At 47.3% G+C, this 19,481-nt stretch overlaps 9 protein-coding genes across 9 annotated transcripts; 2 read left to right on the top strand and 7 right to left on the bottom strand.

Moving 5' to 3' along the window:
- Nucleotides 1-3,046: 3,046 nt before the first annotated feature.
- On the bottom strand, nt 3,047-3,605 carry J7337_013046 (uncharacterized protein; the record flags this gene model as incomplete). The annotated part of the gene is made up of 2 exons (XM_044830542.1): nt 3,047-3,493; nt 3,540-3,605. The coding sequence occupies 2 exons, from the start codon at nt 3,603-3,605 to the stop codon at nt 3,047-3,049; spliced, it is 513 nt and encodes a 170-aa protein (XP_044675458.1).
- Nucleotides 3,606-4,383: 778 nt separating this feature from the next.
- Nucleotides 4,384-5,220, top strand: J7337_013045 (uncharacterized protein; the record flags this gene model as incomplete). The annotated part of the gene is made up of 1 exon (XM_044830541.1): nt 4,384-5,220. The coding sequence occupies one exon, from the start codon at nt 4,384-4,386 to the stop codon at nt 5,218-5,220; it is 837 nt and encodes a 278-aa protein (XP_044675457.1).
- A 73-nt stretch (nt 5,221-5,293) lies between these two features.
- Nucleotides 5,294-6,205, bottom strand: J7337_013044 (uncharacterized protein; the record flags this gene model as incomplete). Its single annotated transcript, XM_044830540.1, has 2 exons — nt 5,294-5,862; nt 5,890-6,205. 2 exons carry the CDS (start codon nt 6,203-6,205, stop codon nt 5,294-5,296), a joined length of 885 nt encoding a protein of 294 aa, XP_044675456.1.
- A 299-nt stretch (nt 6,206-6,504) lies between these two features.
- On the bottom strand, nt 6,505-7,834 carry J7337_013043 (uncharacterized protein; the record flags this gene model as incomplete). Its single annotated transcript, XM_044830539.1, has 2 exons — nt 6,505-7,551; nt 7,583-7,834. The coding sequence occupies 2 exons, from the start codon at nt 7,832-7,834 to the stop codon at nt 6,505-6,507; spliced, it is 1,299 nt and encodes a 432-aa protein (XP_044675455.1).
- Nucleotides 7,835-8,605: 771 nt separating this feature from the next.
- Nucleotides 8,606-9,517, top strand: J7337_013042 (uncharacterized protein; the record flags this gene model as incomplete). The annotated part of the gene is made up of 2 exons (XM_044830538.1): nt 8,606-9,272; nt 9,306-9,517. 2 exons carry the CDS (start codon nt 8,606-8,608, stop codon nt 9,515-9,517), a joined length of 879 nt encoding a protein of 292 aa, XP_044675454.1.
- Nucleotides 9,518-9,725: 208 nt separating this feature from the next.
- Nucleotides 9,726-10,220, bottom strand: J7337_013041 (uncharacterized protein; the record flags this gene model as incomplete). The annotated part of the gene is made up of 2 exons (XM_044830537.1): nt 9,726-9,868; nt 9,893-10,220. 2 exons carry the CDS (start codon nt 10,218-10,220, stop codon nt 9,726-9,728), a joined length of 471 nt encoding a protein of 156 aa, XP_044675453.1.
- Nucleotides 10,221-10,715: 495 nt separating this feature from the next.
- Nucleotides 10,716-11,633, bottom strand: J7337_013040 (uncharacterized protein; the record flags this gene model as incomplete). The annotated part of the gene is made up of 1 exon (XM_044830536.1): nt 10,716-11,633. The coding sequence occupies one exon, from the start codon at nt 11,631-11,633 to the stop codon at nt 10,716-10,718; it is 918 nt and encodes a 305-aa protein (XP_044675452.1).
- Nucleotides 11,634-12,869: 1,236 nt separating this feature from the next.
- J7337_013039 (uncharacterized protein) lies at nt 12,870-14,001 on the bottom strand (the record flags this gene model as incomplete). The annotated part of the gene is made up of 2 exons (XM_044830535.1): nt 12,870-13,721; nt 13,780-14,001. The coding sequence occupies 2 exons, from the start codon at nt 13,999-14,001 to the stop codon at nt 12,870-12,872; spliced, it is 1,074 nt and encodes a 357-aa protein (XP_044675451.1).
- A 2,260-nt stretch (nt 14,002-16,261) lies between these two features.
- Nucleotides 16,262-18,824, bottom strand: J7337_013038 (uncharacterized protein; the record flags this gene model as incomplete). Its single annotated transcript, XM_044830534.1, has 5 exons — nt 16,262-16,605; nt 16,665-17,176; nt 17,246-17,772; nt 17,824-18,027; nt 18,081-18,824. 5 exons carry the CDS (start codon nt 18,822-18,824, stop codon nt 16,262-16,264), a joined length of 2,331 nt encoding a protein of 776 aa, XP_044675450.1.
- Between the last annotated feature and the right edge of the window lie 657 nt (nt 18,825-19,481).

The following is a 19,481-nucleotide window of genomic DNA, read 5'->3' as shown; positions in this document are numbered from 1 at the left end:
GTAACAGTTAAACATGTCCATGGCCAGATCCCTCTCATCGATTCTGCAATTTGTTTCCTCTTGTTTTCGAGTAAGCGCCTCGAGCAAAAGCGCAGCCCGTTTTGCATTTTTAGTGGCTCCGTGGCTGATACGAAATGCTGGTAAATTTTCTCGGGCCTGGGTCTCAGACTTAAGTACTGGCCTCGCCCTTCCCAAGGCCTTCAGTTGTTCAATGGCCCAAATGCGGTGTTCACCATCTTTGCATTCTGCTCCAAAAACAAAGACCGGCCACATTAGAGCAGGATGGACCGTCTTCTCTTGGATTCTGTCGTCCAACTCCCCATACGAGTCCTTCATGTGTTCCCACGTCTTTTCCAGGGCACCCGTGACCGCTTCAGTATGCGGAAGATGCCACCAACATATGCGATGGAGATAAACGAATAAGATCCAGAAGCTCGCTAGATATACGTTGGAAACCTCTCGTACCCTCATGGCGACGTCGGGAGCCACTGACATTGACAGTTCAGCCGTGGACAAGGATATGACGGAAGGACACTGCGCCCACAAGTCCCATAGCTTGCTGTGAATTCGTTTCCCCTCTAGAGAAACCCTCATTTCAGCGTCTGGGGTGAATCGATTGCAGTGATGTTTGTCAAGGGAGCTGATCTGGCGGCAGTACGCTTGTGTTTTCAGGTACCACTCCGAAGCAGGCTGCAGAATTGCGCGGAGTATCATCTCCTTTATGTCACAAGGGCTCCTTGCAGGGACGACGATACCACTATCGCCATGTTCAGAAACTTCGGATAACGGACTTTGAGATAGTAGTTGGAAGTCTTCGTCTTCGCCAAGCGAGTCTCTTCTGTATTTAGACTCTTCGTAGTCGCAACTAATGATCTGAGTAGGGTACTGAGAAACAACTTGGAGGGCCTTGGACGATAAAAGCGTGGGGCCACTTAAGTGAGAGGCTTTGCTATCGAGTGAGTTGAACCACGAGAGAAGTTGCCTTGAGTACCAATTCCAGTCATGGGAGCATGTAATGATGGTATCAGCAAGTTCAGTGGGGAATAGACACCGACTATGGTATTCCACACGATCGCGAAGAACATGAGTCCACGCCAACAGAAATATAGCAGCTAACCAATCATCCATCTTGGAGCTGACCTTGCTGCATTCGACTTGAGAAAGGTCCTGTTGAATCGCGTAGGTTGTTGTGTTGAACGAATTCTGTACGTGGTCTTGAACATCGCACCTCGTAGTGATCGAGTCACGAATGTTATCCCACTCAAGAAGCTTATCAAGACCTAACAAAGCACTCATTACGACATCGTTTTGAGATGCCAAGTTCATCAGGTACTGTTGCAAATGTCGCCACTTCTTGATGCCCCCCATTAACATGGCCGCAGGTGGTTGCATTATCTTTCCAAAGACCTTTAAGGAGTGCTTATCTTCTAAGCTCTCAGGAGTTGTGAGGCAGGGGGGCTGGAACTGGTCGTCTGTCTGTGTGGAGGTTGTACTGGCAATGGGAGGACTACCAATGACCGCCCTCCAGAGAGTCGCTGCATCATTGGAAGCTCCGAGGTCCGAAGGCTCAGATATCATTGGAACCGAAGAGCAAGCCATCACACCCTGATCACCATTTGGCCGGTTAATACTGCACGACAGGGACTTGGAGCTACCAAAAAGCTCCCCTTCCCAATTGTTACAAAGGGTGACGATGTCGCTGGCCATGTTACTATCAGACCATGACAAAGAATCAAACTGAGCCACATCTCCGTCCCCTTCCCGTAGACAGACGATAGGATTTTGTCGGGTTAGTGAAGAAAAGCCTGCAATGCATGTAGTGGATGGATTGAGGAACGAAGGGCCCGATACCGTAGGGGAAGGCAGTAATGGTCGATGTTTTGGCGGTCCAAGGGCTCGTTTCGAGCGATGGGGGTAGTAGCATTGGAGCTGTAACCGATAACAGGGTTGACATGAGGGATATGCCTCATCGCATCTCACGTGTCGCCTCTTACAAGTAGCGCACCCCAGTCTGGATCGAGGGGCAGCTCGACCTCGAGCAGGTCGCTGATGCAACGAGTCATGAGCCGACGGCGTATTTGATCTTGTCATGATGCGTCAGGAGGAATAGACCAAAATTGGAACGAAAGCTATGTACGGCAGATAAATCAAAGTTTCTGGAGGTGCCAGCTTGAAGTCTGTCATGTGTACACACTGTGCGGATATGAGTCCGTCTGTCTCCTATCTAATCTCGGGGGATTCTCGGTATGGGTACTAATGAACCGGCACAATGAAGCCAGCATCCCCGCACCTCAGCTATGATTACCCATCCCCCGGTGGAACGAAAAACAGCTAAACAGCTTACACCAAAAATCGTTAATCTCCCACTGAAGCCTGCCTGCTGTATTTGTTCACCCCATAGCCATCCCAGCCCTCTATCATAGTCTAGAGCCTGAAAAGCGCGGGGCAAGCCCCGCAACGGGTGTTGACTTGCATGACCCTTGCACATACCCACCAATCATCATTTGAAGATTGGCTTCTCAGGGCACTCTCACTATCGGCTATCAGTTGCCAGCCTCTTTTGAGTTTGAGCTAGCTATCTGAAGGACATTTACAGGGTATATGAAGATCCGGTTGTCTCTTATCTCGAGTCTGTCATGTGAGCCCGAGGAAGTGGCCTGATTGTGATGTCATGGTTGATTCATATACCTGATTATGATTGGCTATCTTTCCGACGGTGCCCGTAGTTATATAGAGCTATGTATGGCTGTTTGGGCCAGTGGCTATTCGCAGTGTATTAACTGACCGACTCTAGGAAATAGATATATTAGAAACTGAGAATATTATACAAGTCTGACATAGTGGCAAAGATGTCTGAGCAAGCAAGAGACATATATAGTACTGTGATTACTTATAATAGTTTCTTCAAATTTACGAAATATATCAAACTCAAATTTTAAATTAAAGGTGCGCATTGGCAAGACTTGATAAAGCGACTTCACAGCTGACTTTAAAGATGTTTTTCTATTTTAAGCTATTGTCTTGATCTCAAGTTGCGTCTTGTACCTTACGCCTTGGCCTCTTCCTTCTGCTTATCCTCTTTATCGTTCATTAGTAGGCCAGGTACATCCTTGAAAACAGCAAAGCTAGAAGGCGTTTCTTCAAGCATAGGAAAATGGAATCCACACTGAGGGCATTGTTCCTTCAACACAGCCTGTTCTTCAGCCAAGTTGTACTTCTTGTCTTCTGCCTTATTGCACACAGGGCAGACTCGGATAAGACGAGTGCCGACAAGTTCAAAGTTCGTAATGATATCCTCCATGATTGCGCCGTTGGCGGCCCACGACTTGCAATACTTATGATAGGTATTTTTGTGCCAATCATAGAGAGCCCCTCGGCTGGTCCAGAAGCTACACTCGTTGTACCAGCTTCGATCATCAGGATGCTCCCACCATGTCAGATGCAAGAAACCAGGAAGGGTCATGAGGTGGCGGCGGGTATCAGCAAATAACACCTTGGATTGATTAGTTCATGCAAACCATAACGCATTTAAGATATACCTTGAACTTTTCATAGGCGTCTGGGCTCGAGAAGCGAACGCGTTGCATGCTAAGATAGATAGGCATTTTGTCGTTCTTATTGTTTGAAAGTTAGATAGAAATGAAAACAAACAGGAAAGTGATCAGATCTGTAATTGTCTGCTGAGATGAGATAAAGTGTAGAAAAGACCTGCTATAAATATTACCTTGATTCATCTCGTCGAGACTGGTCTTGAGATCATGTTGAGCGATTCCGTAACCGGAATGGTCTGAACACATCGGCTGCTTGGCAAGCTCGTTTAGTCTGGGTATTTGTTTTCCATTCATTTTCATTGGCTGTGGTTCCGACGGCATTGTGCAACGCAGTATAATTTCCGGTTTGGGAAAAACAAGTAATCAGGATCTACATGCCCTGGCTAGATCTACCGAAAACAAACAAAAACCATCCTATCGCACAGATTCTGGCCATCGGAGAACGGACAAATAGTATCAAAGCTCTGCTCCCCGAACCGACTCTCCGAGGGGAGATCCCGTTCAACCCCATGTTGTCCTCAACCTTATTTCAGGACTTCGGTGATAGGATATGTATGAACGGGCCGGAAGTCTGACCAATAAGGCCACAGACACAGCCGAATTATCATTGAAGTCAATAGTGACAGACTTACGCTTTGATGTTCCAAATGAGATACTTGCTAAAGTTCACATGCTCTCGCGGGTATTGGAAGCACAGCTATAGCCGCAATACAGTGCTCGCGATCAAGTACAAATAGGTTCGAGGATACCCATCATTTAAACTTAATACTTTCTTAACTATCAATCTATAAACAGCCAGACACCAGTTCTACCAATCTATCATACTATCACCATGTCTCAACCAACCACTCACGTTGTCCACGGCGGCAAACAAGCCTCCCCTGACAGCACTTGGACTAACTTCGAATGGGAAGAGCCCAAGCTGGGCAAGCAGGTCCACGGCGAGGTCACCGTTGCCCGAACCTTTGGCACTTCTGGCGATCTCACCTCCGGATTCTGGAGAACGAGTGCCACGTCCCCGGGGGCCAACAGCGACGGGTCGCACAACATCACCTATTCCTCCCCCTTGGGTGATGAGACCGCATGCGTTATTGACGGGTCAGCCACCTTGACAGTCGTTTCGACTGGTGTTAAACACAAAGTTGGTCCTGGATCAATCATCAGCTCTCCCAAAGGACTTGAGGTTTACTGGGAGATTGATGCTCCTTTCTTCAAGAAGTACTGGTGTATCTGGAATGGCACCAAGGCTGCTGCCAACCCGCCCACTGATCTTCTCATCAACCACATCAGTGACAGTCCGGACTGGGTTGACTACAAGTTCACTGAGCCCAAGGAAGGAGATCTCGTGGCTGGCGAGTTGTACTTCATTCGTAATGGAGGATCAACTGGAACCATGTTGAGTGGAGTCTGGAGATCTGGAAAGGGGATTGCGGCTTCCGATCTGACTGAAGATGGAACTATGACGACACCTTATACTGGAGTGCTTGGTGACGAAACTATTCTTCTGCTTGAGGGTGAAGTTGAAGTCACAGAAACACTCAGTGGAAAGAAGCATAACTTCAGGGCAGGAGATGCAATCGGCTTGGCTTCGGGCATGCATATCACCTGGGTCTCGAAGGGCCCTTTCTCAAAGAAGCTGTGGGTTATCACTCGAGATGTTGTGGAGTAAGCATTTGACTAGAGAATAATGCAGTCAGGTTGTGTAGCTTGAGAGGAGAATTAGTAGTCTTATGAACCCACGATTAAACAACCATTCTTAACTTAAGTTTATCCTCTTTAACAATGTCATCCTTCTTGGCAAGAAGCTCCTCCATATCCCACGGGCAACTCACATATCTTCCACCAAGCCAATCCCTGCGCTCAGAAGCTAGCCAAGCAATTGTATCACCAGCTATATCTGGCCGATGGGGAAGTGCATTTCTAACTGCTTCAGGCGCCCCTTCAGTGATCTTTGTTTTGATTGCCCCAGGGTTAACGCAGAGAGCTAAGAGTCCCTGTTCTCCGTACTCGACTTGCAGTGACTCGGTCCATCGAAGCATTGCGAGCTTGGAGCTTCGATAACTTCCGCTACCAGGGCGGACACTCAGAGCTCCTGATGACGATACGTTGATCATGACGCAAGAGCTGCCAAATTTGGAATAACCCGATAGCTGCATGGGGAGGAATGCGCGCGCCATGTTGAAGAGGCCTCGAATATTTACTTCCCATGTTCGCCAGTGGATGTCAGGGTCAGACTCGAGAAAAGGCTTGTATGGTTCCATATGTGCGGCATTGTTGACAAGAACGTCCAGTCTCCCGTTGAACTCTTGAGCTATAGAGTCATACATTGCTTTGACACTTTCTTGGCTCGAGATGTCAACTTTGTAGCCCATTACCAGTGGCTCTTCGCGATTGGCTAGTTTCGCAGCTGATTTTAACTCGCTGATGATGTTATCGGATATACCGTGTAGATCGCAACATGCTATTCCAGATGCTCCTGCGCGCGCGAAAGCTGTAGCAGTAGCATATCCCACTCCGTCTTCGTGTGCTGCGCCAGTGATCAGGACATGCTGACCCGCAAAGTCCAATTTTACAGGTGAAATGTAGTCGTAAGATGTGGCGTGGTGGGTGAGTATGAAGTCAGCGCCGACGGGTAATTTCTTTACGGTTGACATAATCGGATACTATTTGTAGGTAAAGATATAAGCATTGACGATGCTAGGAATATGTAGCTGGGAAGGTGCGGTGTTTTTGCAACGTGACATAGGCACACAATAGGTGAAAGAGTGGGGACAAATGACGTAGGGAGGTTTGTCTCTCAGTCTTAAATAACCTGATATCCAATACCTAAAAGGATTACCTATATAGTAAAGCTAGAAAAGGAGGATTTATAAGTAATCAATCGAAGCATAGGTTAATATATTCACTTTCTAAATATGCCCTAACATCTCTATCTATCTATACAATTTATTGCTTATAAAATAGGCTGAAGGGCATTTTTCTTAGCCCTACCACCAAAACCCAAAGCTATCTGGTGAACAACCTGGATGGAGGTATTCGGATCGTCAGCCCACGGCCAAACAAGTCCATTGTTCTTCTGAAACAGACGCCCTGCAGCTACCAGATCTAATGGGGTGTCGTCTTTGCCGCCCTGGATGATCTCCTCGGCAAGGGTGCCTGTTTTGATGCTACCGACAGTGCTGACAAGTAGCTTGTCCCCAACAGACCTCTTTACTGCTTTGGCAAATGGAGCCTGGTAACCGGGACCAGCAGCAACCTTTTGCATCTTGTAGATACCACCGCTGGAAACATCAAGAACATCAACTCCTCGCTCTGCCAAAAGGTGCGCAAGCTTGATGCTCTGCTCGAGATTCCAGTTCTCTCCCTCGTACTCGGGGTTATTGTCCAGCCAGTCAGTAGCACTGATACGAGCGAACAAGGGCATATACTGGGGCATAACGGCTCTGGCTGCCTCGACTATTTCGAGAGCAAGTCTGACTCTGTTCTCAAAGCTTCCGCCGTACTTGTCTGTCCGCTTGTTGGTAGTAGGGGACAGGAAGCTTGACACGAGATAGCCATGAGCAAAATGGAAGTCGATAACGTCAAAGCCGGCCTCAACCGCTCGACGCACTCCGGAAACGAAGTCCTCCTTGAGCTGCTCAATCTCTTTGATAGCAATAGCACGGGGTGTAGGATACCCTGGAGCAAAAGGCTCAGCACTAGGGCCCACAAGGTCATCAGGCCATCCGCCGGCGGCCTTTTCAGCGGCAAGTCCAGCGTCTAACCAAGGAGCAACACAGGACGCCTTTCGACCGGCATGGCCAATCTGAATACCAATAAGAGAGTTGTTGACGTGTGCAAATTCAACGTGCTGTCGCAGTCCTTCCATGTGTGAGTCCAGCCAGATACCCGAGTCCTCAGGCGTGATACGGCCTCGTGCTTGAACAGCTGTAGCTTCAAGCATGATAAGACCAGGGCCATGCTGGGCCAGTCCGCCATAGTAGGCAAAGTGCCAGGGCTGCTGAAAGCCGTCACGGGCACTGTATTGGCACATGGGGCTGACCCAAATGCGATTGGAGCATTGTGATGCCACGGATCTTGATGGGCGTAAATATCTTTGGTAGAGAACCGCTTGGGCCGCTCAAGCCGAGGCCGGGAGCGGGGAGCTGTTCGGGGTTGAAGAATTGAACTCCCTGGGCAGGGACATTCTGAACGATCTCCTTGTTTTTATCTTTGACTTCAGAGCCGTTATCAGAGGTCAGGATAGGAATGCCCTGAGAAGGTTGCTGTTGTCGGGTAGTCATATTGGTGCTTGAGGATCGGTGACGACACACCACTGATTGTGAATATATAACTGATTGTTTTATTAGATTCTGGAATAATTCGATGGAGCTAATCCTCTCTTAAGTACATGGCTTGACGTACTAACCCACCTACAGGGTTTGTATGGCAACGTTATACATATGTCTTGACGAATTCGATTTATTATGTCTTTCTTACTCATGCTTAGTTTATCACCTGCTATAGATACTCATACGTAATGACTTATGGGACCCGGTTTGGAACCAGTCCTCTAGGTTCTCTCTGCTGGAATTAGCTCACAGCCACAAATCTCAACTGCAAATAACACTTCTAGCCCACAACTTAGACATGGAATCAGTCCTCAAAGAACGGAACAGGCGAGTGGATTATGACCCTTAACTTGGATAGATATCCACTTTTATTCAACACTTTTTCAGCACTAAATCATTTGCGGGGAGAATACGGAACGATCCGACTGAACTCTTTAGGGCTGGTGTTCAATCTTGGCAAGAAGATTCTTTACAAATTCGAGAATGATTGCAGAAAATTTGCCATATGTCATGTCTCACTGCTACCCACTTTGATTTGGAAACAAGGCTGTTCAAAAGGCTGATTACGTTAACTTTACAAGAGTCTGCCATATTCATGAGAAGCCACTAAAAGTTGTTTACTTCAACACCTTCTATCAATTTTATCAGACACCGGCTATAAAGAACAATCACATCATTACATGTTTTCTAGTTACAAACCTTTGTTTACAGCTAAGTCTCGCAATGTCTGCAAATCTCAAGCACCAAGCTGCCAGCGAAGCAACCTCATTCGCATTCATATGGCGTCAACTCTTCCAATCCATCCCCTCCATCCCAAACAACGTGGACCTCTCTGGCCGAGTCGCTCTGATTACTAGATCCAACGCCGGCCTTGGCTTTGAAAGCGCCGGCCAATTCCTTGCACTTAACCTTTCACATTTAATTCTTGCCGTTCGATCTGAACCGAGAGGAGATGCAGCAGCCAAGAAACTCCAGGCTGAGTTTGCCTCAGCACAGATAGATGTATGGCTTGTTGATATGTCATCCTATGACTCAATCATGGCTTTTTCCAAACAGTGCGAGACATTACCACGATTAGCCATCGCGATCCTCAATGCAGGTCTAAGCCAACTGACCTACACAAGGGCAGAGGAAACAGGTCACGAGATCACCTTCCAAGTTAACTATCTCTCGACAGCTCTTCTCGCCCTCGTTCTCATTCCTATTCTCAGAGAGAAACATGGAAACACATCACCAGCACGTCTAAGTCTTGTTGGCTCCGACACATCATATTATGCAAACTGGAAGGGCAGAGATTCCGAGCCTATCATAGAAGTAATGGATAATCCAGCCGCTTTTGACTCATGGGAGGCCTACAAGACCACTAAGCTTTTGCTACTCCTGTTCGCGCGTAAGCTAAGTAAGCGCATACCCTCAAATGAAGTTATTATCAACGTGTCGAACCTCGGCGCATGCAGCGGAACACAGTTTGGACATGCGGAGCGCTCAATGCTGGAAGAAGCGGTGCTATATGTGGCATCATTACTTCTTGGACGGACTGCTATAGTTGGTGCCCGGCAGTATGTGGATGCTGTGACGGTTCAAGGCCCCGAGAGTCATGGTAGCTTTGTTAGCGAGGGCAAAATCAAGCCGTGAGTTTCCCCAAGTGGTTATAAATATATCATGAGTTGTAATAATCATATCTATCTAGAATCCCACCAATTATGTATGAGCAGTATGGGATAGCACTTCAAAATGCATTGTGGGATGAGACGATGAGAGAGTTTGGTTTTGCAGACTTAGGCAGATTATGTAGTAATTTCTTTGATAAGCGATCTGAGTTATCAATGTTACCTGTCCTGGATTACTCCTGGGCCGTTGGATTCGCCGCAATAGTTCCAAGCCAGTATTCATCTTGATCAGGATGATCCGTCCACTCATGATCTTCATCCTCCACATACAACCTCACAATCCTTCCATCAGGGTCCTCACAAGCCATCACCCAACCTTTTATTCCCGTGAATATCTTACTCCTTCTCACTCCATGCGCATCCAGCCACGATCCCCACTCCTCTAGGTCGGCGCGGGTGCCCACACCCCATGTGATAGGATCCCAGCCCTTCTGCGCTTTAGCTTGCTCGGGAACATAGCGTAGCTCGATGATTAGCTTGGTGGGCTCGTGCGTGAGCATGATTGCAAAGAGTTTGTGGTTTGGGGTGTAGTGATTGTATTTCATGATGCGAGTCATGGGGAAAATAGTTTCATAGAATTTTCCTGTTTCGAGGATGTCATTGCAGGGGAGTTTGAGATGATTGATTCCACGAAACGACTGTGGTTTCTTGGGCTGTGGTTGCGACATTGTGCAAGGTGTTAGTGAAAGGAAATGTGGATTGGTTTTTGAAGTAGACTGCATTTCGGTCACTCGTTGCTCTTATATACTTTCCAACCGAGATATCCGACTTGTATATAGATCGGCATGCGGAGAATAGCCGCCGCTCGCGACAATCAATAATAGCGAGCCCGAGATACTGACCTTCGATTTTAGCGCGCTGATAATGACATCAGAAAACGTCTTGCTGACGCTAAGTTCTGCGTGCTGTTTCAAGGTTCCAGCCACGGGCTCCATTCCAGATAACACATATATCTCGCGATGTAAACGTTTTGCCAGGGCCTTCACTGTGACAGACTTTAATGTGATATTGATCTATAAATATGTCTATGGAGACTTTGACACCTAAAAATGCTGTTCATGCTTCGTTGAGACGTCGCAAGCTTTGAGTATTAATCGGTAGCCTTATAAAGACAGTATAAACTGAGATTAGCAGTAAAAGGGAGTTGTTTCATATAAAACCATTCAGTAAATCTTAACTTCGAGGGGCTCCATATCACCTATCTGAGCTTTGATGAGATCTTCCTTCACGAGCCATCTGTTTCCATGAGACCTAGCAGATCCAGAAGGTGTTCCCGTCATGATCATATCTCCAGGGTCCAGAGGTAGTATCTGGCTCATCTCAGCAATACACTCTGCAGGACTCCGAATCATCTCGCTAGTAGTCCCATCCATCATCAAGTCACCGTTAAGCCAGAGTCTAACAGGCACATTATCCAGATTCCCAATGCACTCTTTTGGCCAAAAGATGGGCCCGCAAGGTTTCATTCCTGGCTGCGCTTTGCCGCGTATGATGTCAACCAAGCCTTGAGGACCAGTCTGGAAGAGATCGCGGCAGCTGAGATCAAGGCCAATAGTATAGCCAGCGATAGCTTCTGCAGCCTGCTCCGGAGTCGCGTTTCTCAGCCCTTTCCCCATCACAACTGTCAACTCGCACTCCCAATCAAACTGCTTAGTTGTCGGTGGAAGAGCAACTGTCTTCCCTGGTCCCACGATGGAGCTTGTAGGAGGACAACTGAAAAACGGCATAGGATCCCATTTCTCCGTAGAAAGGCCCATCTCTTTCAAATGACTTGAATAGTTGGCCCCGACTGCAAGAAGCTTGTTAGGGTAGCGAATTGGGGTATCTAAATTTGCTTGCTTGAGTGGAATTCTGTTCCTCATGAGTTGTCCGTCCGGCTCAGCAACATGCGATGCCAAGCGTTGCAGCAAAGAGTACGCTGAAGCCCAATCCTGGAGAAGGCCAAAGATGGTGTGACTCTGGAACGATGCATCGAGTGTTGATAGCGGATATACCCATTGGTCGATGACCATTGCGGCTTCGATATCATCATGAGCGTTGCGAATGGTGGCGAGACCAAATGATACCGTGTTTAATGGCATTTTCGATAAGTATTGCAGGCTATTGGCTCTATCGGTGAGTAGGCGACAATGTATCTCCTTGGAATATTTGTTGATTTTCCGAAATGATAATGGCTTGGTCTTGATGCGCGTTCTAAATACATTTGCCGAGTGAGATTGACAAAGACAGCCCATCAAGGGAGCCACAAACACCGATATGTCCGTGGCTCATTTAAGTCACGTCAAGATAAAACATCATGTCTGGCCAAAGATAGTCGACATTGGCTTCCCCAGCCTAGTGTCAAACTAGGAGCAGAAACGTCGGGACCGCTTTCGGCGGCATGAGAGAATCATGTGCCGTCGAGTGTCATCCTACGATGTTGGTTCGAGACTAACGAACTTAAGTGCTTGTCGATCACTTTTACGTATGCATGGCCTCTTTAGGTCTAGTTCTTACACCGGATGCGAGGCCTTTCTAGGCTTACTTGGGGGCACGGTCGTCGGTGACACACTAGCCTCCACCGTACTAGATTCCGACCCGCGCTGAGGATGATCAAAACGCATCAAGTTTTCCGGTAGGGGCTGCAGATATAGATACAAAGTAGCGACAGAAGTCAAGTGAATACTATCACTTTAAATCTCGTTAAGTCATTGAGCAAAGAATTCATCAGAATGACTAGTTCCGTCGACTTCGATAACCCAGGCAAGACTGTCCTGAAGCCCGTCAAATTGGCACACGTTGTACTCCGTACCAACAATTTCCTGCGTCTCTCATCCTACTATCAGATATTTCTCCAAGCTCGAATCAACTTCGAAAATGAATTCATGCATCTCCTCACCTATGATGACGAACATCACCGCATTGGCATAGTCAACATGGACATCGCCAACAAAGACCCAAAGACATGCGGTCTTGAGCACATCGCCTTCTCCTATTCATCCCTCTCCGACCTCGCCATATCCTATCTTCAGCGCAAGGAAAATGGTATTGAGCCGTTTTGGTGCATAAACCATGGCCCAACTACCAGTTTGTATTATCATGATCCTGATGGGAATACTCTTGAGCTGCAGGTTGAGAACTTTGATACGTTGGAAGAGGCGACAGAGTATATGAAATCGGAGGATTATCTGACGAATCCGCTTGGTGTTGATTTTGATATGATGGATTTGATCAAGAGGATCAGAAGTGGCGAGAGTGAGAAGAGTCTGAAAGCGAGGCCGTCCAGCGGGCCACGAAGCTTAGATACCGTCCCAGCTTAGGAAGACAATTCAATTAAATTATTGATGTGCTATACCAATTTTCTGTCGAATCCAATTCTCTAGTCGGTACGTGAAGCTTTTGTGTTCAGCCGATACTCGCTTCTCCTGCTGAAGAGCCCAGCATATCCCACGAGCATAGCAGAGAGTAATCCGTTCCTGGGTTAGACGGAATGAGCCGCAATCATCAAAGTGAATCGATGCCAATAGAGGGGTGCTCGATTCAACAAGGATATCTGCTACACGCGATATGGCCGTTTTTTGTACTTCAATCTCCTGTTCGAAATCGGGTTGGTCCAAAAACATGTTTTTCATCGCGAAGAGAGCGTCGATCAATGCCGACCTCAAGGCTAGTTCTCCATGGTAGAAGAATGACATCTGGTGCGCAATGAACGACTCCTTGTAAACGAAGACGTGATCTGTAAGTGGGAGAGATCCTGCTATCAACGCCTGTAGCACATCCCTATGTTCGGCAAGTCGGATACGCTTCGGCACCCACAGTTGAGGAAGGGAAGCCTTCCATTGCTCATACTCTTCCAACTGCACCTGGATCTTGATGATCAAAAGTGACAAGTCTTCCCAATGAAAGGAACTGACATTTCTAGTCATGGCCAGAGTTTGCTGAGCTCCAAGTTGCATCTTGTTGAGACTATATCTTGGCGTGGACAGATCTAACATGTCGATACAGGCCAGCTGCACTGGTAGAGGTCCGAGTCCAAGGCCAAGTTGTCTTACTTGCAAACGATGGTTAGCCATTCGATAGAGCGCAAGGCCGACATTGGATTGAATCTGCTCAATTCCTCTGACTGAAAGCAAATACTCGATCGCATTGTTGTGAAGCCTGAGGGGTTCTTCTCTGACCATGAAAACAACCTGGAGTTCGACATTAGCCTTACCATACCCTGCTACACTCCCTTCTTAGTGTATTTACCTCAAACATATCAATGGTCATAATCGCCATCAATGTTGCATCATCAGCGGCAAGGCTATGGTGCACAATCGCCTTTCTAACAGACTCCAGCGCAGCCCCGTATCGAGAGAATGCCATTTGCTTCAGGTTTCCATCACAGCTCATGAGATTTCCAGCATTGGCTAACGCAAAAGCCTCAACGGCAAGGTTCAACGCAGAGGCTGGAGCAGCCTTTACTTTCATCTCGGGTAGCAAGTCCAGGTACCCAGGTTGCTTGAACTCAGTAATAGGTCTCGAAACCCACTCCGCGTAGAATACATCCAGTATCCTGTCCTCGAGCCTGAATAGAACAGGGCTGGGGATACTCAACCAAGCTTTCTGGTTAGCTAGATCCCATAGCTTAGCGAGAGAAGGAAAGGGACTCACAGCTCTGTAGAGTGTCAATGCTCAATGCGCGTAAATCATGGTCGGTATCTGTACCGTAGAGAAGAGGTGGATTCGATGTATGTTTTGAACGACGACGAGCTCGCTCAGAATTAACTTTGGCCGTTGCATTTTGATCCCGAAACATATAGTCAGCATCCGACGCATATCCGCCGCAAACGATCTTGCGCCTCGAGCAAAGGCTACATGTTGGTCTTTTGAGGTCACACTATAATGATCGTCAGCTGGGATGATTTACTGTAAGGCCAATGGATCTCACCTTAGTCTTGCCGGTTCTGCAGGGTAGACAAGCTCGGGAAGTAACCATGATGCAGCTTCACATGCGGAGTAAGCGAAGCCAATAATTCCAGTCAAGTCTGAACCATTTATCGAGGTCAGAGAGAGTACTTGGATGACCTTGAGTTGTTGGAAAGGTGACAAGGGACTAAGGAATACGAAATTTGCGACTCCCCGCCCCGAATGCCAGCCTTATGCGCCTGCCTGTACCTTGATGTCATAACCGCGCGCGTAAGCATTAAGGTTTCGGACTACCACACACCAGGGATCCAAGTCAATAGGCAGTAGGATATATTTAAAATTTCATTTATATAAAGAACACATAAATATTAGAATCAACTCTCTCAAGACGAAGTGTCATGATACTGATTCCTGTAGATAATGCGCTCATTGAAAGTTCAATCTATTGCGCCTTGTAACCACTTTTCGATGCCATGATTGCTGCAAGATCCCTTGAGCAAATACATCTACTCGAGGCTATAATTTATACTCACCCTTACTGTGGTCTAACACTACTGGTGGTAGTGCCTTTGGCAGCTCTTCGCCTTTGTGTTGGGTCCGAAGCTTGTTTTGACCCCTCAATCATATCACAGTCTACAACAGTTAGCACCACGATCGGACAGCGAAACCGAGATGGCGCACTCGCGGTCCATGATTCATTCATGATACACGGTTACCTGTCACAAGTTCTGCTATGGAACCTGGTCATGCCCTGAATGAGAGGGAAGAGCCGGTCAGGCCTAACTCTTTGTGCTTCGCCCGCGATTTCTCGTCGTATCGACCCCACGAAGCCGCGCACCTCTAGATTGAAACCTGATGGCTTTAAAATCAACAACGGCCGAGTAGACATCGGACAGACTCCTTTCAATGGCTGAGAGAAGCTTGGTGTACATTTGCACCATCTACCGACGATACGCGCCTATCATCCCCAACGCATTTGCGATCAACTGATTGCCCGCGATCTGGGTGGCATCCTCTTATTAGATCTACTCAACATTCTTTATGCCGCCGACAATGCGAATATGCAGTTGTAGCCCGCAAATAACCCTTCCCGGGCCTACTTTGTCGCGGTAAGCGGTTACCTTGTGCTGTGGACCTCTATGGCTGCGAGCGTCCCTCTACGCATCTACCTCTGATCAAGTCAGTACGCTCCGGTGCTTCATTCTTCTGCTTCTGAACCGGCCCCTGTACCGATGAACATGCTTTGCATTTCGGTGCACAAACCCTCTAAATATTGACAAGTTAACAGTCATTGGATTCCGTTTCCGGGCAATGGTGTTAACAATGCAAGAAGTGCTATTTCGCACCACTAACCCACCGTAGCCACTGCGTACGCACCAATTGCCGCTGACCTACTGTCCCTAACACCAAATGAATGTACATCAACTCAGTTCAATAACCAGTTCTACTGGTACAAGATTCACGTGCGGCAATGGCAGCGATTACTCAGCCATTTATTCGGGACTACATCGCTGGGATCCTAGTATTTGTAACATAGACATGTTGCATATAGTTCACTTCGCGCTCACATACACGAATGAAACATCAATCAATACCCTATCTCATAAACTGCAAGGATCCAAACTCATTTATTCTCTCATCTCTCTAATCCGCATCTCCTTCATTACTCTATACTTCCACGTAAATGAGTCTAAAGACAACCTGATCTCGTATCCCATGCCACATATAATCCCGTACCTCTCGTAGACAACTTATAACACCTCGATAGAGTAGGTGCTATGCGCTCTAGATATCTCAAGGGCTTAGTAGTCGTAAAGCTCAACTAATAGTGGTGAGAGATAAGAAACTCGGCAAACAGACTTATCAAAGCCTTGCTGAATGAATTGGGGGTGAGGGCATCAATGAGATCCCATCCTTTTCGCACCCAGCATTCGATATCCTGATTACACTTATCCAGGGTCCCAGATGACTTGAGAGCATCGACAAGAGCCGGTACATTATGGTCTTGCCAGTAGCCAAACCACTTTTCGCGGTCGGGGTGATCCAACGTAAACATCTTAGCCACTGGATAGGTAATCTTGTGGTTGTAGAGATCGTCTGCTGCGCTTTTACCTTTGACTTTGCCAAGAACATCCAAGACGTCATCTCGAATTTGAAAAGCAATACCTAAGCAACTGTTAATAAAGTTTCCTTTCTGATATGAATAACGGCAAGTAAGATCGTACCTAAGTTTTGAACGTAAGCCCCAAGTGCTTCAATTTGCTTGGGAGTTCCCCCTCCGACAATTGCCCCGACAAAACCGCAAAAGGAGGCGGGAATACCACTCTTGCATCGATGCAGATTGATAACCCGAGCCAGTATTCTCTCAGCATCCTGGATACTCGGGAGCCTTTCCATATTCATTCCCGCGATGTCAAGTCCTTGGCCAGCGTGGCCGACTCGCATCATCTCAAAATACATCGCGTAGATTTCCCGACGCTGTGAGTCAGACAGAGCCTCATTGTCTCGAATAATGGTCTCTCCCCAGAAATACATAGCGCATCCGGCATTAATAGCAGTTGGGACCCCTATGACCTTGTGCACACAAGGTCCCCCGCGACGCGTTTCGCTATCATCCTCGATATCGTCAATGATCAACGAAGCCGTATGGATCAGCTCCGGCAAAACCAGAAAGGATCTCCAGTTGTTCGCGTTACCACCTACCATTCCAACCGCAGCGCCAAAAAGCATAGGCCGCCTGCGCACGCGTCATGTCAGCCACCTCTTCAGCTCTCTCGGAGAGAGTCCAGCAGTGGAGGAAACTTACCAGTTCTTGCCGCCTCTGTCATTGAGCATATAGAATCCATTAACGATGTTTTGCTGAATCTTCTCTTCTTCGTAAGGGTCAAAATGCACTCGGGTGATATGTTCGAAGTGACCTGGACGAATCGAAGCGGGGATCCAGGCTTCCAGTTCCTGTCGAACAACTGAGGTCGCATTTTCCAATGTCTGCTCCATGGACTTGGACATATCTGTCCCTTTCACGAGCTCCATAGCCCCAAATCCCTGAATTGATGTGCCCTGCCACGTACCAGAAAATCGGACGGCTCCCTCGTAGAAAGAGGGCATGCGCAACCAAGTCTGGAACTCTTGGTTCTGTGTGACTGACGCAATCTCCAGGTTAACATTAAGGTTGGGTATCTCAAGTTTCCAGCAGGTGTCAAAGCTTTGTAAAGTATGCCCTGATACCCAAGGCTCGCTCGGTGTAAGTGTAAACTCAGTCAGCTGGTGGCGCTGACCAAATTCGTCGTAGTACAGGACATATTGCTCAAGAACTTCATTTCCATCAAGTACCTGTGAATGATTTGATTAAAAGAGTAAGGTAATTAGGATAGATAGACGAACCTGAGTAATGCACACTTCCATATCTTTGACCGCCGAGACCAGGGAGATCCAGTTCCAGCCGTATCCCAAGGCTGCCGGTTGCTCCTTAGTTTCCTCTCCTGCTAAAGAATATTCGTGGTCTACCCAGGCTGTACCGGTCACCGGTTCCCCCTTGTACACCCCAGCAGCTAGTGTCCGGGGCCAGCTGTAATAGAACATTGCTCCCTACGAATAAGTCAGTCTGATATGTTCCGAGACTATTAGAGGAAGGTACATACGGTCTTGTCATTGAGTGTCTCTCCGTCGTGGCCATGAAGCATAACGGGCTTTGTTGCGTGAACCTGAATCTCAAGCTTGATCTCAGGGACCTTGAGGTGGTACGAGCCGTTTTCGCCAAACAGAATCGCACCGTTGTCCCATTCAAGATGCAATGCTGGTCCAGCTCCCTCGTCATGTTGATGAACCTGCACAGGACTTGATAGCAGATCGTCGGGGATAAACAAGGGCACATCTTTGCAATTAGGCCCAGCTTGAAGCATACTTTTGATCGTTTTGCTGAGGCCAGTATGTTTGCCTTGCAGCGACTTCAAAAGATGTTTGGGTAGGTTGGAGGGTACCTTGGAATAAGTGCTATACTTTCTTGTCTTCCAGTCTAGGGTCGCATAAATGACAGCCCAGTTATGCTCTCTTGTCTTCGAATCTAACTCAACGTCGGCTGCTTGACGGAAAATACAAACAATAACAGTGTGGCTAGGATCCTCAGACTCTTTGGCAGACATAGCACCATGAAGATGTGTCTGTATGTAGTACCATTCTGTCTTGGCACCAAGTTGTGGTTTGTCTGTAATGCGGGGATCCATATATCGGTCGGGGCAGTCAGTTACACCCCGTCCAAAGGTATCACTGTCGGGTAAAATGGTGACAGAGCTGATGGAAGTGACTTTTGCCTTAGCTTTATGTGCCTGCGGACCGAACGGGAGGCTATCATGGCCAGAGGATAAAGTAGTCGCGGCATTGGACATGGTTGATGACAGTAGGTAGTGATAGTAGTTTTGACTACAGAGGAAGAATGGATAAAGAACAAAGACAGCCTGAACAAGAATAATGGTTGATTACATGGAAATATATATTTGTCATTGTTGCATATAAGTTCGTGCCCTTGTTTGTTTCGTTTGTGCCTTGTTGCATAAGGTAACATGACATCAGGAATGTCGCAAGTCTTAGCCCAGCTTAACATCACCTGTAAAGTTTTATCTATTCAGCCCTTGCATAGACATAAGTGTTTCATCAACCGACTCTCTTATCATCCACGGTAAGAGGTTGGTTGCTTTCAGTCTCTCATTTCTCGAAATAAGGTGATAAGGTATGACATTGCATGCAGGAGTCATGTCACATATCTATTAAAGGCTGTGTCAGCTAGAAGCTTAGATAATTGTCTTAGTAACGGTGTAACCCTGATGGATGGCACGCGTCAGCTAGTGCCGCTAGAGTACGGTGGGGAAAAACAGTGTAGATTAAATGCTTACTGTACATAGACAATCCCTGCGCAGAGGAGTGAATCTGGATCTGGATCAGCACGCCAGTCAAGTGGATGTGGATAAGTCAACCCCTAGCTTTCATATTTGGGGGTGTGGCTCGTGTGGGAAGCATGGAAAAAAGGGTCTCGGGTAACAATGAGG

Source organism: Fusarium musae, chromosome 10, assembly GCF_019915245.1.
Source record: "Fusarium musae strain F31 chromosome 10, whole genome shotgun sequence".
Taxonomy (NCBI): Eukaryota; Fungi; Ascomycota; class Sordariomycetes; order Hypocreales; family Nectriaceae; genus Fusarium; species Fusarium musae.
Note: the sequence above shows the minus strand (reverse complement) of the source record. Positions and strands in the feature narration are given on the sequence as shown.